General features: G+C 32.3%; 1 protein-coding gene across 1 annotated transcript in view; it reads right to left on the bottom strand.

Moving 5' to 3' along the window:
• Window positions 1-3,118, bottom strand: part of LOC111704902 (serine-rich adhesin for platelets-like) — a 55,048-nt gene extending 51,930 nt beyond the window's left edge. The window contains 1 exon segment of the mRNA XM_023477290.1: window positions 2,956-3,118. Within this exon segment, the coding sequence (XP_023333058.1) occupies window positions 2,956-2,976 (21 nt within the window). The 5' untranslated portion in view covers window positions 2,977-3,118.
• Between the last annotated feature and the right edge of the window lie 14,339 nt (window positions 3,119-17,457).

Below are 17,457 nucleotides of genomic sequence, written 5' to 3'. Positions count from 1 at the left end.
GGATAAGGACGGGATTATGAAGAGAATGAAAAGGATAGAGATAAGGACGGGATTATGACGAGAATGATAAGGATAGGGATAAAGATGGGATTTTTAAAAGAATGATAAGGATAAGGATAAGGATAAACTATGAAGAGAATGATAAGGATAGAGATAAGGATAAATTAGGAAGAGAATGATAAGGATAGGGATAAAGATGGTATTTTTAAAAGAATGATAAGGATAGGGAAGGACGGGATTATGAAAAAAGGATAAGGATAGAGATACGGACGGGATTATGAAGAGGTGGATAAGGGTAGGGATAAAGATGAGATTATGAAGAGAAGGATATTGGGGGAATGACAGATCTGGAAAAAAATCGTTTTAAACTATTTGTTCCCCAAATTTCTTGAGTAAAATGGCTGGAAACCTCTAACTAATGATGAAGAGAGAATACTCCATACTAAACCATAAATATACTAAATATATTAGTCTAAATATTGAAAAAACTAGAATGAATGGGGTGTTGACTGCTGACTGCAGAATGTATATTCTGATGTTAATGTCCTGTGAAGGTCAACGTAGAATGAAATATAATTAATAATTAAATTAAATCTTAGACTTGTCCACTTGAGAATTTCAAATTTGTTTCATTTTATTTAACAATACCTCTACAGATACCTTCACACCATGATACCGAGGTCATTCTTTTCATTAAAAAAATTTAGACCACGGTTCGTTATTTGATAAAAAGAATTAAAATGGTCTTTCCAAATTATTACTGGTTTCGGTTTAAAAAAGTCAAGATCATTTAAATTAGACAGAACACACATATTACAGACGGTGATACATATTTAATGTACAACCCGTCTTTAAATAGTACATAATACAGTAGATAGCTAAAACGGTATTTATAAAATATAAATTTGGTTCGTCTCTAGAAAATTCATGTCTATTGCAAAGATGATCTTTAGATAATATGTAATTTGCGTGAAGCCCATCTTTGAATATCACATATATACGTAGAACAAAGACGATTTTTCAATAATGTCTATTCGAAGTAAGGGCCGTCTTTAAATAGTACATGTTGATATTTAAATAAATAGTTTTGATTTTTTAATTATGAGGAAAGAAAATATGTATCTGGTTACATATAATGACTATAGTTTCATAAATATTTCCATTTATGAAAACGCCAATGTAAGGATGTATCTCTAATTGAACAGTGAGATAGATAGAAAGATAGATGTTACCTCCATGCAATTTATATTAGTTCAGAATAGACAACAAACACATGACTGAACTCTGATTGGATCAGGCGCTAATGGAGTGATCAGAAAATCAAACAATAAATTTCTCAATATCTCTTCAATAAGAAGATTATACGCTTTAACAACAAATAAGTTTTGAAGATTATTCACTTTTATAGCATAATTATAAAGCTCTTTTTACAATGTAACACCTAGTCTGCTCTAAAAAGTTCAATTTTCAATACTGGGTAGACTTTGAAGTGTTGCAACGCCTTGGGCTTTGGTTTTAATCGCACATGCCACTCGCTCAGGCTGTTTTGTAGCCGTAGACCTATTTAACTTGAAAGTACTTGTTTTAGATTTAGTTTTTGAGAAATTATTGGATAAACTCTCATCGATTTTTGCATGAGAGCTTGCAACCTTTGGATCACAGTGTCTAATGTCCATGAGTTGAAAGTATTCGATTAAAATTAAAAGAATTTAGTTCAATTAATCTGTCAGTCTACATTAGTTATTCACACTACATAGGCATTATACATACAGGGTGATTAAAAAAAAGTGTGATTTGCGGCGCCTGGTGAAAAATTGAACCTTTTTTTGTGCAACTCTCCTGTATGGTGTTTTTTTCAATATTTTTTTTAAATTTGCAATTTTTTTGGTACTTCAATGGCCCCAAAAAAAAATCCGCGAACCTTTTTTCTTTCAAAAGGTTAGAAAAACAAAAATGTGTAAATAAATTGTTCCTATCGAAATCTAAAATTTTAAAAAGATTGAATCACATAATCTCAGAAAATTTACAAAATTGTAATTAGCAAATTTGCAATTTTCAGCTCTGGTCTAATTTTTACGGAAAAATTGTTTTTCAATGGTTTTAAGGTTTCGACTGAACAGCGTATATGTAATACTTTAGAATATACTAAGAAAAAAAGGAAATAGAAAATTTAAATAACTTTTCACTGAAAATTAAACCAGAACTAAAAATTGCTAATTTTCTTATTACAATTTTGCGGATTTTCTGCAATTCTTTGATTCAATCGTTAAAAGATTTTAGATTTCGATAGAAATAATTTATATATATATACACATTTTTGCTTTTCTGAACTTTTGATTTTGAGAGAAAAAAAAAGGTTCGCGGATTTTCATTTGGGCCATTACAAATGTTCAAAAAATATTGAAAAAACACCATGCAGGAGAATTGCACAAAAAAGGTACAATTTTGCACCAGGCGCCGCAAACCAAACTTTTTTTTACTCACCCTGTACTATCTAGTCCTTCACTTTAAAGTACCACACAAAAAAGGAGTCAAAGACTAGCAAACTATTATGGTTGTTTTTCTATTCTTGACTATAATTTGTCTAGAAGTTCCACTAGCCTCCTTAGTCATGTTAATGACTATATACCAACTTGTCTAGGTCTAAACCTTTTTCATACAGGTTTGAAAGACAATTGCGCTCAAAATTACTGACAATGAGTTAAAAGAATAATTCAAATTACTTTACTTGGAATTATTTCTTAAGTTTGCAGTTTTGCTTCATTTTTACACGGCCCTATAGTCTAGTGTTTTTGTCGTTATCATTTTTTATCACAACTTTAATATCTCTCTATCCATCTATCTGTTCATGTGCATATAGATATATTGTATATTTGCATAAAGTTAAAGTATTTGAAGCGTGAATTATCCTTGATAAATAAAATTATATTTCAAAGTCAAATGTTCGTTACTTACCCTAAAAGCTGTTAACACCATTGTGTTGTGTGTTTTTACCACTTTATATTCACTCACTAATGCCCAAATTGAAAACTGTGCTGAAGGAGGGTGAAAGGGGTTCACATGTTGTTTAGTTCAACTTGGTTTGTAGAATGGTTTAGAACAACTAAAGTATTTGTGTGTGTGCGCTACGCGATCTGTGCGTCACGAGAATTCAACGCGCGGTGGAGAAACAGCGTAGAGCTAGAGAGATGTGAAATATATTCAACTTACAACACTTCCGTTCCAACTCAGATAAACATTGTAAACTTACAGGAAATGGTAGACTTTGTAGAAAACGGTAGACTGTGTAGAAAACGGTAGACTTTGTTGAAAAAAGTAGACTTTGTAGAAAACGTTAGACTTTGTAGAAATCGGTAGACGTTGTAGAAAACAGTAGACATTGTTGAAAACGCTAGATTTTGTAAAAAAAAACAGTAGACTTTGTTGAAAACGGTAGACTTTGTAGAAGACAGCAGACGTTTTAGAAAACGGTATACTTTGTAGAAAACAGTAGACTTTGTTGAAAACAGTACACTTTGTAGAAAACGGTAGACTTTGTTGAAAACGGTACACTTTGTTGAAAACGGTACACTTTGTAGAAAACGGTAGACTTTGTTGAAAACGGTAGACTTTGTTGAAAACGGTAGACTTTGTAGAAAACGGTAGACTTTGTTGAAAACGGTAGACTTTGTTGAAAACAGTAGACTTTGTTGAAAACAGTAGACTTTGTTGAAAACGGTAGACTTTGTAGAAATTATCAGACTTTTTAGAAACGGTAGACTTTGTAGAGAACAATAGACTATGTTGAAAACAGTAGACTTTGCAAAAAAACGGTAGAGTTTGTTGAAAACAGTAGACTCTGTTGAAAACAGTACACTTTGTAGAAAGCGGTAGACTTTGTAGAAAACAGTAGACTTTTTTGAAAACAGTAGACTTTGCAGAACAAAGTAGACTTTGTAGAAAACGGTAGAGATTGTAGAAAACGATAGAGTTTGTAGAAAACGGTAGATTTGTGATAAAAGAAGACTTCCAAAATATATTAATGGAAAGAACTGAATACTCGCTTCGATCTCCATTTTTCCAATCTTTATATCTTCGAGGCCTAATTTTGTAAACCTCTGATATTTCAAACTATCAAATCTGCCAGATCAAATAGACAATATCTGAAATTTCAAATGTTTTAACTAACAGGTTAAAACGATATAGGGAGCAAGTAATCAGTTCCTTTTTTTAAACTTGTTAGACCTATTTTATTTAATGATGGTAGACTTCGTTGAACTAGTTGATGTTTTTCGACGATGACTTTGACTTACTTAAAAGAAAATGCAAGATTTAGCCTTCTTGCAGAAAATAGTAAACAAGTGCTTTTTTACAATGGTAGACCATGGTGGAAAAAAGCGTATTTTCTTGACAAATTATAAACCCAACCTTAGTAAATTGTTGAGTCGTGATACAGTGATAACAACAGTATCAGACATTTTATTTTAAATCAGAAAAGTTTTCAATTTAAATCGATTGTTGTGAAATAAATTCTGTCTTTAATAGTTTAATAAATACTAGCTGAAGAACCCGGCGTTGCCCGTGGAAAGAAAAATTGGAACATTTTTCATTTTAAATCGATTGTTGTGAAATAAATCCTGTTTTTAACAGCTTATTAAATACTAGCTGAATGGCTCGGCATTGCCCGTGGAATTTTTTTTTCAATTTAAAAAGAAATTTGAAAATATTTATAAATTTCAGCCCAATCGGTCCAGCCGTTAGTCTGGCTTTAGCTAACATATATATGAATGTCTTGTTTTATTATATAGATAAAAAAGTCGTAGTTGTAAATTTCTGTATTTTTAATTATTGTCATCCATGTTGTTCCGGCCAATTAACTAGAATTTCTGTCACGATTTCATGTGTTTCACCATTTATTCAAATTTAATATTACGTTTATAATGTTAGTGTAAATATTTTAAACCAGCTCAATGTAAAAATCATTTTTAGCAGAATAAGTGCACCATTAATCGTAATATTCTCATTTTTCTGTTTAAAGGAATTGAGTTTTTGCCACAACGTCAAATTTTCTAATTTCTATATCTCTGCAACCAGTGGGTATAAAACTTTAATATTTCAAACTTAGATTATTTGATCAAACAGAATTAATAGTTTGAAATATCTAAGGTCTACGACATTGGGTTGCCAAGATATAGGAGTACAAATATTTGAGTTTGTGGCGAAAACTCAGTTCCTTTGCGCATTTTCAAAAATCCCAAATATCGGCATTATTTTCTTGGCAACATATTTTTTATCTTTAACATTCTTTATCTATGTTATAGATGTTGATGGAGTTAAGTTCTCCTGATGAAACATCATAATGACAAAACAAAATATAAATTTTACATTGAAGACATCTCTTCTCACACTTCTATCAAAAAAATATTGATTTATTATATTTTATGTTATAAACTATAGATATATTTATTCATTATTATTATTATTATATGCTAAATTTTGACTGAGAACACTATGCAATTAAAATGAAGTAATTAAAAATAATTTGATGAAAAAAACAAAAGTTTATTTTGGTTTAAATCCACGTTATCTTTTTCATGGAATTTTTATGTGAAATGAGTTCAAAGAATTTACACAAACAAAGGCCGGTAAAATCCTGAATAACGATCTGATTGGAATTTTTTATTCAAATTCAGATTTAAACTACCACATTACTTTGATACTGGGATGGTTAGATAGTTTGCAGCATTATTTGCATAGTTTAGTTTAGTAAAACTTGTGTCACATCACGTCAAATTAAAGTAAATTTTACGTGAGATGGAAATTTTTGATAAGAAGATCAATTAATATGTAACCAACCATCAAATAAACTGATGTTCTTATAATTGATGTGCAAAACTAGAGAATGTGCAAAAGTCAACCTAGTAAGTTTGCATAAACTTGGCTGTATCTTATGTCTAGATTTGAGTTAAGTGCGTGAAATAATCTATTTTTTATATTAAATGTAATGAAAATATGAGCTTAGCTTTTGTACCAGAGTTTTTGGATGATTGGATTGCCTGTTACCTGAATGCTAAAAGATGCAAAGATTTATAATGTTTTTTTTTGGTTGAAAAATCACAATCTTTGTTATTGTTTAGATTAAACTGGTTCCTAAAAGTCCAAATATAATACAGTACTTCATTCATATTTTCATGACACAATCACATTGTTTAAGGTTGGTTTATTTATAGATTTTATAACAATATATTGCGGAGTTTTCCCACGGGTATAGAATATTATCAACTACAACTGGTTTGTTTAATAGTTTAGCCCCGTTAGTTCCTGTTGTTAAACAAATATAGCCTACGGGACTATATATGAGAATATAAGTAAATAGTGGTTAAAGATTAACATCCATTTAAAAAGCTTAAGATTGGGCGATATTTAACTCTTTTGCTCCGCCGCTATACAATTATATATAACCAAAAGTGAGAAAATATTTAAAAAGTATTTAAAATGTATTAAAAAATAGAATTTGCAAGACAATAATTTAAACAGAATTGAAAAAGATCTAAAGTGTAGGTTGCAGAAATCCGGATATGTTTTTCACCCTAATTGGGGGCCAAGCGCTGAGGTTATAATGTAGTGGCCGGACGGTTATAATCTAGTTTTTGTCTGTTGGGCCGAAGTTTGCATTTCCGCGTTTTTCTTACAAGAGTTTGATGGCGTCCTAGGGAGATTTCGGGAAAATTATTTCAAACTCTGTTGAATACATAACAATAGAAAAATACATATAAAATATAGGCTGCGTAAACGACAAACTTCGACTGAAATCCAAACAGGTTCAAAAAAAGGATTTTGATTTTTTCGGCCTTGGGGCTAAACTCTGCTAGGTGCTGATTGAATATAATTGATAGCAGTTTGTATTTTTGGCGTCCTAGAGATATTTCGCGAAAAATCTGTTTAAAAAGCATTAATAATATTTGTTAAACTAGCGAATAATTATGATGTCAGGAATCAGGAAACAACAGTAAATCATTCAAAGCAGTTTCTCTACTTTAGAAAATATCTGATTTTCTCAACGTTACACACATCATTTCGATTTTATTTGATTTTTTTTGTGTTCAAAATTTCTTGAAATAAACGAAAATGTTCAAAAATTCGTTAAAGGGACTTCGAATAAAAGAAATGAGTTTTTGCCACAAACTATAATTTTAGTATCCCGTTTTCTTTGCCACCCGATGTCGTAGACCTTTGATATTTCAAACTATGATTTGCGTTAGATCGAAAAGTCATAGTTGGAAATATATCCAATGTTTAGGTTATCAGGTTGCAACGATATAAGGATTAGTAAATTTGAGTTTGTGAAAAAACCTCAGTTCCTTTGGACGGAATTTGAGAGTAACTTGCCAGATTCACCGTGGTAACCCTTTATTGTATTGAAGTAAGATATCGCAATTTTTCGTTCTTAAAAATATAAACATTCTTTCATTTGCTTAATTTTTTTCTTTTGCATAAATCCACAAATCACTTTTACATAGAACCGCAATACGAAATAACTAAATTTAAGATTTAAAACAAGTAAAATGTAATTATTTTTTTTAACAGATACGTAAGTCTTTTCATATGACACAATTTGTTGAACCACTGGAGCCAAATTCAACTTACACAGCTAGCTATAGTTTCAGAAGAAGTAAATATTTCCATTTACTGTTAGCGCCGATATAAGGATTCATATCTCTAATTGGATAATGAGCTAGATAGAATGATAGTAGATACCATCTACTGCCATGCAATTTCTATTGGTTCAGAAGAGAAACCAAGCACATGGACGAACCCTGATTGGATCAGGGGTTAATGGACTCGGCATACAAGAGTGATAGTAACATTATTCTTAAAAGTTTGTTTATAGAGTTTATTCTTAGATCTTTGCAACCTGATGTCGTAGACCTTTGAATTTTGACATTTTAAACTTTGTATTCTGTGAAATATAATAGTCAAAAATTTAATTATGAAAAGTTTACACAATTATGTTGCAATTGGATATATTGGAATCAGAAAATTAGAGTGTGTGAGAAGAGTACAGAGTACAGACACAACAGTTCTCAAATTACACTTTATTTTTATACAAAGATTGATTACAATTTCAATCCTATGTTTCTATCCCTGTCATGGAACCTGATGAAATATGTAATTATGGAATAAAAGAACAAAGACGGCAATATAAGTGCGTAGTCTTCTTTTCGGTAGTTTTGCAAACAAAGGTTGCTGGTTTTTTGCACTACATTAAGCCGGGTGTTGCTTATCATTGGGCGTGGTCAACCAGAGTCAGCTGTTTCAAGTTCTGACTAGACTATTAGGATGCAACCAGAGTCAGCTGTTTCAAGTTCTGACTAGACTATTAGGATGCAAGTGCAGGATTGAATATGTGACGAGATCAAAAATATTTGAAAATTTCATAAATTTAGAAATTTACTTTGTTTCATAATTTTTCCCTTTTTATGCAGTTTGCAAGTCAAAAAATAGATATATTGCTGATTTAATCATAATTCTGATTTGACACCTTCCAAAGGGTAGTGACATCATGGCTTTGATATTTGGGATTTTTGAAAGTAAAATATTCAATCGTTTGATTTCAAGATTTCAGGTTTAGCATTCTCAAATATTTAAAGAATTTGAATAAAATTAAACCGTAAAAAGTCCCCAAAAATGGGATAAATTGTTTATGATAAATCTTGCAATTTGAAGAAAAAAACTGCCTTCAGGATGCTTCGCGTCCATCCTTCTAGTTTTTTTTTTGTATATTTTGTCTTTGCACATTTTTGATCATTCAATAGAAAGGAGTAAAACAATTCTGTTATAGGGGCATTTATGTCAAGAACTTCCTTTAGAAGAGGGGGTGGGGGGTTGACTAAGCTCCTATAAGTAAAAATTATGATTTTCAGGGGGACTCAGCCCCCTCCTTCTACAAATTCCTGTATACGCCCTTGACTTACTTTATTTATTAATTTTAATTGACACTTTAACTCAAAGAATAATCAAAAGATGTTTCTGAATCAACTAGTTTAAAACGACTTCATGGAGCAAATTTAAACTCTTAGATTTAATATTTTTCATCACTTCCGGTTTATATTCATGTTAGCTGTTTAATAAAACTCTTTGTATATTTTCTTATTCATTTGAACTCTTTGTATATTTTCCTATTCATTGCAACTCTTTGTATTTTTTCTTATTTTTTGAAAGCTCTGTATTTTTTTCTATTCATTGGAACTCTTTGTATATTTTCCAATTCATTGGAACTCTTTGTATGTTTTCCTATTCATTGGAACTCTTTGTATATTTTCCTATTCATTGGAACTCTTTGTATATTTTCCTTTTTATTGGAACTCTTTGTATATTTTCCTATTCATTGGAACTCGCATATTTTCCTTTTTATTGGAACTCTTTGTGTAAATTTATTATTTTCTTATTTATTGGAATCTCTGTAAAACTCTTTATTAGTATTTTTTATTTATTGCAAAAGGCAACTCTTTGTATTAAATCTAATTTATTTGAACTCTTTGAATATGAAACTGCCTGTATGCTCCAGACTATGCTGGCTAAACTGGGCTCTGTCCTGACTACAAGGTCAGCATAGTCTTATATATTCTTTAATCTAAATATATGAGAGGGATCAACTAGGCTTAATACCTTCACAATTCATGGGGTTTCATCTAGTTTCATTCCTTTTCATTTTCCTCTAGTTCTATACTCCTTCTCCCTTTCCTCTAGTTCTATACTCCTTCTCCTTTTCCTCTAGTTCTAAACTTCTTTTCCTCTAGTTCTATACGCCTTCTCCTTTTCCTCTAGTTCTATACTCCTTCTCCCTTTCCTCTAGTTCTATACTCCTTCTCCCTTTCCTATAGTTCTATACTCCTTCTCCCTTTCCTATAGTTCTATACTCCTTCTCCCTTTCCTCAAGTTCTATACTCCTTCTCCTTTTCCTCTAGCTCTGTACTTCTTCTCCCTTTCCTATAGTTCTATACTCCTTCTCCTTTTCCTCTAGTTCTGTACTTCTTCTCCCTTTCCTATAGTTCTATACTCCTTCTCCTTTTCCTCTAATTCTATAGTCCTTCGCCGTTTCCTTTACTTCATACTCCTTCTTTTTCTCTAGTTCTATACTCCTTCTACCTTTTCTCTAGTTCTATACTCCTTCTACTTTTTCTCTAGTTCTACACTCCTTCTCCTTTTCCTTTAGTTCTATACTCCTTCGCCTTTTCCTTTACTTCATACTCCTTCTCCTTTTTCTCTAGTTCTTTACTCCTTCTCTTTTTCTCTATAGTTCGTATAGAACTATAGAGAAAAGGAGAAGGAGTATAGTTTCTTTATAGTTCTATACTCCTTCTTCTGTTCCTCTTGTTCTATGCTCCTTCTCCTTTTCCTCTAGTTTTATACTCCTTCTCCTTTTCCTCTAGTTCTATACTCCTTCTCCTTTTCCTTTAGTTCTTTACTCCTCCTACTTTTTCTCTAGTTTTATAGGAAGTAAAGGGGGAAATCTGGAAGAAAGGGGAAGAGCACCGGAGGTAAAATGTAAACGTATCGGAAGTAAAGGGAATAGTTCCGGAAGTTTTGGACGTAAAACAAGGAAGTAAAGGGAAGAATACCGGAAGTAAAGAATGAGTATCTCACCTCCCATCTTGAATTGCTCTAAGCAAGGTCAAGTTATAGAAATTATTGCTTTCGTGCATATCTTCTCTAGGCACGCGAACTCCGCGAACACCTCTTGTGTCTAAATACATTCACGTAGATACTAGATATACTAGATACTAGATAATAGTTAATAGATACCACCCAGACTCTTTACTTCCTTGTTATATTTATTTAAGGATGGGCATCATTTTTCATTTTTGCAATAGTTTTCTTCTTTTATATCACCCCCATCTATCATTTTTCCCCGTGTTATGTAAAGCGTATTCATGAAATTATAATGTTTAAAGATAACATTGAATCTTTGCAAATATGAGAATTATGAAAACTTATTTCTCACAATCTTCTCAAACAGTAGCAAGTCAAAGTGAATAAATACTAAAGTGGAACAGACTAAGGCAACGACGACAGGTTGGGCCATAAGGTTTTATTTGGTTTGGAATTAATTGCATGAAAAGATTTCGTTTGGATAGTAAAGACTAGAAAAAATAGACTAAAGACCCATGTAAATGTCGTCTTCAGATAGAACTACGAAATTTTCACGATTGAAAATCAAAAAGTTTTGTATGTTTATATGTATTTTATATGTAAATACTATTTAGTCGCTTAATCAATTCATTGATTTTGCCTGGCATTTCTAAATCTATAAGAATTTATCTTTAAAACTGATTAGTTTTGTTCTTTCAAATCTCCCTCCATTTTGAAATATGTTTGTAAATTTCTTAAACACATCTATGTTATCATCCAGAGGCGTATTCAGGGGTGGGGCTATGGGGGCTCATCCCCCTTCTGGATCAGTGAAATATATGCTTTTTTGTGGGGAGGGGAGGGTTGGTCTCCCCCCTTCCCAAAAGAAAAAGAAATGTAAGCCCTTACTTAATATCTTAATATCTTAATATCTTAATATCTTTAAAACTATGTCTTATAGTTCTCAACCATTCTTAAATCTTTCAAAATACAAAAGTGAAGACCAAGAGATATATTTCGAAGATCTTCATTCTTGCAGTAGAATGGCTAAAATTCACTTCTGAAATCTTAATTTACGTTAATCTATATTTAAGTTAAATACAAATTCTAAGTCTGTGTTTGTAAACAAAGGGAGTCCAGTTTCTGTTGTACTGTACACTCCGTATACAGACCAATTTATATATATATATACATATTTATATTTACTTGGGACATAAAATGTCGTCATCCAACTATGAGTTTGGCCCACTTTAGTATTTATTCACTTTGGGAGCAAGTAGCAACGCACTTAAATAATTGTGTGATATCTATTTGTTAACCGATCAAAAGGAATATTGCTCGAAATGGGCGGAAATGGAGTTAAAGAAATGCAACTCGAGATGGCGGAAATTTCGGTCGGAGCCGGGTATATGTTTCCTAAGTAAGCTTCTCAAGGGATGACAAATCTAAAGGCGAATAGGTTGGATAATCTACTCCCATACTCAATACATAGACGAGAACTTCTTCTTGATGAAAATATATTTCAGTAACGAGGTTTCCTACAAAATACAAATTGTTATTGACGTACATGTATATAAATAATGATTGTAATAAAGATTAAACCAGTTGGGTGTAACTAAAATACATGAATGTTGTTGTGAACGAACAACTGGTTAAGGAAATATGCATCAATGAGAATTGAACAAAGGCTTAAAGGTACTGTTGTGAATCGGCAAACAAAAAGGTTTAAAAGATATTGTTGTGAATTAAACATAAGGAACTTACGATCTAGAATTGTATGGCACGGAAATAGTTGTTTGAATTGTAGTCTAAAACAATTTTAATCTTCTGAAATAAATATTTATTTGGTTAAAGGAATTTCACTATTTGTTGGTAAATGATTCACTGAAATTATGTTTAAATTGGTTCTTTTTAATGCACTTTAAGTTTTATTAGCTCCATGAGGCTTTTGTTAACATTTACGTGGAGATCTTGGAAATGTTTGGTTTGGAAAGTGAACGGAGGGTTTAACGGAGGTACAATTTGTCAGAGACGACCTTTACAACAGAGTAAATTATGGGGTATGGTTCACACTATTATACTCATTAAAGACGACATCACGTTTTAAAAAATTTTTCTTGGATTTTTTTTTGTAGGCTATTCTCAACTTTAATAAACCATCTTTAATATTCAACTGCATAAAAGATAAGATATATCGATACAAATCACGCACACACTGTTAAATATGAAATGTTGTAAACGGTCAAAACATAGTTAACAGCGCGCCGGCCTTATCAGTGAAATTTTTAAACATGTCATGGATCATGAAACATATTCAGTTTGAGCCAGAACTTCGGAGTCATTGAATAAATCTATAAAATATCGTCTTCACAATGTTTTATACTTTTAAGCCTAAATAAAATATTCGGGAACAGTTTCAAAGGGCAACATAAAATTATACTATTAATCTCTAGCTTTTAAGTTTTAATTATCAATAGGTGTAGAAAACGAGATTTTATAAATTCTTTCAATAAAGCTGTATTTAATCGAGGACATCATTTATCACAGTAAAAAATATTTTTTTTATAGAATATATCTGTTCTACCAAAACCATTGCTTTTTTAAAATCCTATGAACAATATATACCGGGAAAGATATCTAATTAATAGTTTTTATTATTAGTATAAAGATTTATTCACACACAAAGACATAAATGCATATATAAATGGTGCAGTTTAAAATTGTTTAAATAAATTTTTTAATATATAGTTTTACAAAAGAAAATGAGAAAAATATGCAAAATTATGCACAAATATGCGACATTGATCATAACTCATTAATTAACATTTTTATACTTTCAGTATACGTAATCAACGATCATATAAATTATTCGTTCTTGTATTTAAAAGTTATTGTAAAACCGGAACTTTCCATGCATGGTCCAATGGGACATCAAAATATCTTATTTGTTTCCTAACTAACATTTTACTATGATCAGAAAGATTTACAGAAAAATAATTTGCAATGGAAAATAAATTTCTGCCAAGAACTGTGTCAAATTAGAAAGAAATCTAATGCAAGCTTAGAACTTGCTTCAATAGTCTCATAGAAACAGGGGCGGATACAGGATTTAAGTGAGGGGGGGGGGGCAAGATTTTTTAGGAACAAAACAATTAATAATTAGGAACAAAAAATCGTACCGCAGGCGAAAATTTTTTTTGACTTAAAAGACTCAAAAAGAGTCAAAATTAATGACTAAAGACTAAAAAACTAGATTTTTAAATTTTAGGTACAAAATTAAAGGATTAGAACAGGAATTTAGGAACAATTAAAAGATTGTTCAGGAATTAGGAACAAAATTAAAGAATTAGGACAGGGATTTAGGAACAATAAACTGATTGTTCAGGAATGAGGAACAAAAATATAGGATTAGGACAGGGATTTAAGGTGGGTCGGACACAGGAACAGGAACAATAATAGGAACATTAGCAATTTAAGAACAAAAAGAAATTACTAGTTATACTTAAATGCATGAAAATTAGGAACAATATTACAATTTTGATAAATGAGTATTGATTAAGGAACATTACTAGATATGAACAATACTATAACTTAAGTCTAGTTTCTTACAAATTTCTAATTCTAAATTTATCGTTAACAATAACATTTATCAAATTGGGAACATTTTTTGCCCCAAAATCTCAGGGGGGGGGGCAAATTTTCCCCCGCCCCCCCCCCTTGTATCCGCCCCTGCATAGAAAGACACACATCTACTAGCTAAGCTAACATAGTTTTGCATGTAAACATTGTGAAATACGTTCAATCTTTATCTATATAATAAACAAGACATTGGTATATCATTGTTGACTTGAAAAGTCACTATAATAAAATAAAGAGATCTAAAATGGATATTTCTAACATTTATTTAAAAAACGAGTGTTTTGAAATATTTGCATTTAAGGCGGAGTTAAAATTGGTTGATTTAGAAATTAACAAAGGAATTATGGATGGATATTTGATGGTACTTCATGGGAGTGTTGTAGAGCTTCATGTTGGTGGAGCAGATCAACAGGAACTGGGGCAACAGGGCTTATCCAACCTAGTAGGCAGAGATCGCGGCTTTATCATGCTGGATTTGAGCGATTATGTAGTCTCTGGAAGTGGAGTGCATGATAAACTGGGAACCCTCGGGTAAGCCTGTCTGCTGCTAATTGAGTATCTGCGTCATCATCATAAAGGAGTCAAGAGGCTCCCTGTGTCGGAGCTGTTACTAGTTCAACTGTCCTAACATGACTGAATACCGGGAGCTGGGATGAGCGGAGATTCGACATGTGGGCACTACATGAGGAGGAAATGGATCTTGAGTACACATTCATCTGGAGAAAAGGCTACGGCATTTGAGTCGGAAAAATCGTCTTCCTTATATTTCGAATTAATTTTAACAATCATATATGATATTCCATAACATGAAGGTCATCTTCCTATTCCGAGGTTTTATGGTTCAAATTGTATTTTTGGTTTTCTTTGAGTAAAATTAGAAATAAATTTTCATTCAAATTTTGAAACACCGCGTTGATCATATTTTTATTAATATTTTATCTACGTTTATTTGCGTAACGTTCACACTGTACACTAGTGAACCCCAGTGGCCGTCTACAGTGTTTGTTCACCATTTTCAACGAGAAAAACATAGATTTCTTCACAGTCAGAGCTGTTTGAAGAGTACCATTGTGAGTCAGACATGACAATTCTATGAATGGAGTGTTACTTGAAATCACGTCTAAAAACTATGTAGTCCGTTAATAATTCGTTTAACTTAAAGTAAGCTAATCTTATAAATTTAATAGTTTCACCTAGCCTAATCTATTAAAGATTACAGGGGCGGATACAAGGGGGGGGGAAGGGTATTCATTTTTTTGGTCCCAAAAAAATTTGCCCCCCCCCCTTACTAAATCCTGTATCCGCCCCTGAAAGATTATAGCTTTATAGATTTTATTTAGCAATGCATGATAAGGATTTAAAAAAAATGAAAACAGAAGATATATTTACTTTTGTTTGTGTCTATATAGCAATCCTTAAAGCTGAGCTATATTCTTTTTCACAAGAACGTAATGCAAGGAAAGTTAATTGCAGTTGCGTATACTCTAGCTGCGTAAATATAGAAACCAGTTCTCTTTGGGCGGAATTCGTAAACAAGAATAGATGCCCCAGTGTTCGTTTATGTATCCGAGGAGGTTAAAAGCGTTGAGTTTTGATAATTTTGATAATTCACATAATAGTTTCCTATGACCAGAATTCTTCATTGATTATTTTTGTGAAAGATGGAACCCATTTCAGACTTCGACATCCGTCTTGTGTTTACATTACCGCCCAGTGACATACACTGCAGTGCAAAACATGCGTACACTTCTGATATAACTGTCCTTGCATTAAACCCTTGCTTTTTCATAGCTATTAATAACATTACAGGTAGAAAACTAGATGTCGTCTTTTCAAGATTTAGGAGTTTTTCGTTCTCAATAACCCTGAGGCAGAGGTCCAAAGGAGTAAAATTAGGTTCGGAAGCTGTGCGGGGGAGGTTGCCTTAACCCTCCCTCATTCAATGCGGCATTTGTTAGCTCTTTATGGGTTCTCTTCAAATAACATGAAAAAGGGGCACATACAATAATCAAATTAAGAATATAGTTTTGTCCAATTGGTAACATTTTTTGCCTTTATTTTCCCTTTTGTTCTGGTAATTGATAAATCGGCATATAGTCCCCTGTTAGTAGAATAGGGAGTAGGGAATATATCTCCCTGGTTTCTCAGCGCTTATGCCGCGTTCGGTGATCTAATAGATAAACACAATAAAAACATAAAGACTTTGGTAATAGTGAACGAAGTGAAGAAAACCGGTTTTGAATCTTATGGATACTGTGCCCCGTGGAGGGCGTGGACCGTGGTTCAGTTTTTAAAAAACCGAGCAGCTGAAAAGCCATAAGATATCTAGATATTTTGTTGACCGAGCGATAGCCGTATTTTAGGATTATCCAGAATATTTAAAGTTCTACGCTGGCTTGATGAAGCTATTTTTGCTTTGTGTTTACATTATATTTACACAGGAGTTGGATTGGAGTGAATCGATAGTCGGTCCGTGCCTTTAAGGTTCTGAACGAAGAGCAATAATATAATTTTTGACGTAGCGTCCCTCCAAATATCAATAGCGAAGTCAAAAAATTTTAATATTATAACTTTCAAGTTTAAACACTTTGTATACTAAATAAAAATCAAAAATTGATTTTAAAATTCTGGTTGGGGAATTGTAGGTTTATCAAATGGATATTTTTAGTTTGTATAAACCTCGCTTCAAACAAAGAAGGTTCAACAAAAAAAATAAGTGTTATAGTTACTAATCCACAAGATGCAGGATATACAAAAGTCTACAAATCAGAAACGCAGCTTTAATGGCGGAAATAGGGTCTGTCCTAGTATACGATTTTTGGACCCCTGGGGGGGGTCCAAAAATCGCTCCCGAGGTAAATACCCAGTTTTGTACATAATCATTAATTTTTCATTTTTTAGCAAAAATATTATTCATTTTATTATTATTTTAGGTTAGGTTAAGACAATTTCTGGGCCGAGCGCTGCGGATAGGCCAAGCTAGGGGGCCGAGCGCTGCGGCTAATACTGGCAGGTGGCTAGGACAGGCTAGGGGACCGGGCGCTGCGGCCACATGACCACTTATATCCATGTGTTCATATGAGATCCATGTACAAAATTAATAGGAGGGGGGAGGGGGCGGGGTCCAAAAATCTTATAGGAAATTACTCATTTATGATATCCCCCCTTCAATTCTTGAGAATATTTAATTTCAATATTTTCAGATAG

The sequence above is a fragment of the Eurytemora carolleeae genome, unplaced genomic scaffold, assembly GCF_000591075.1.
Source record: "Eurytemora carolleeae unplaced genomic scaffold, Eaff_2.0 scaffold484, whole genome shotgun sequence".
In the NCBI taxonomy this organism is placed as follows: Eukaryota; Metazoa; Arthropoda; class Copepoda; order Calanoida; family Temoridae; genus Eurytemora; species Eurytemora carolleeae.
This window is presented reverse-complemented; position numbering and strand designations above follow the sequence as displayed.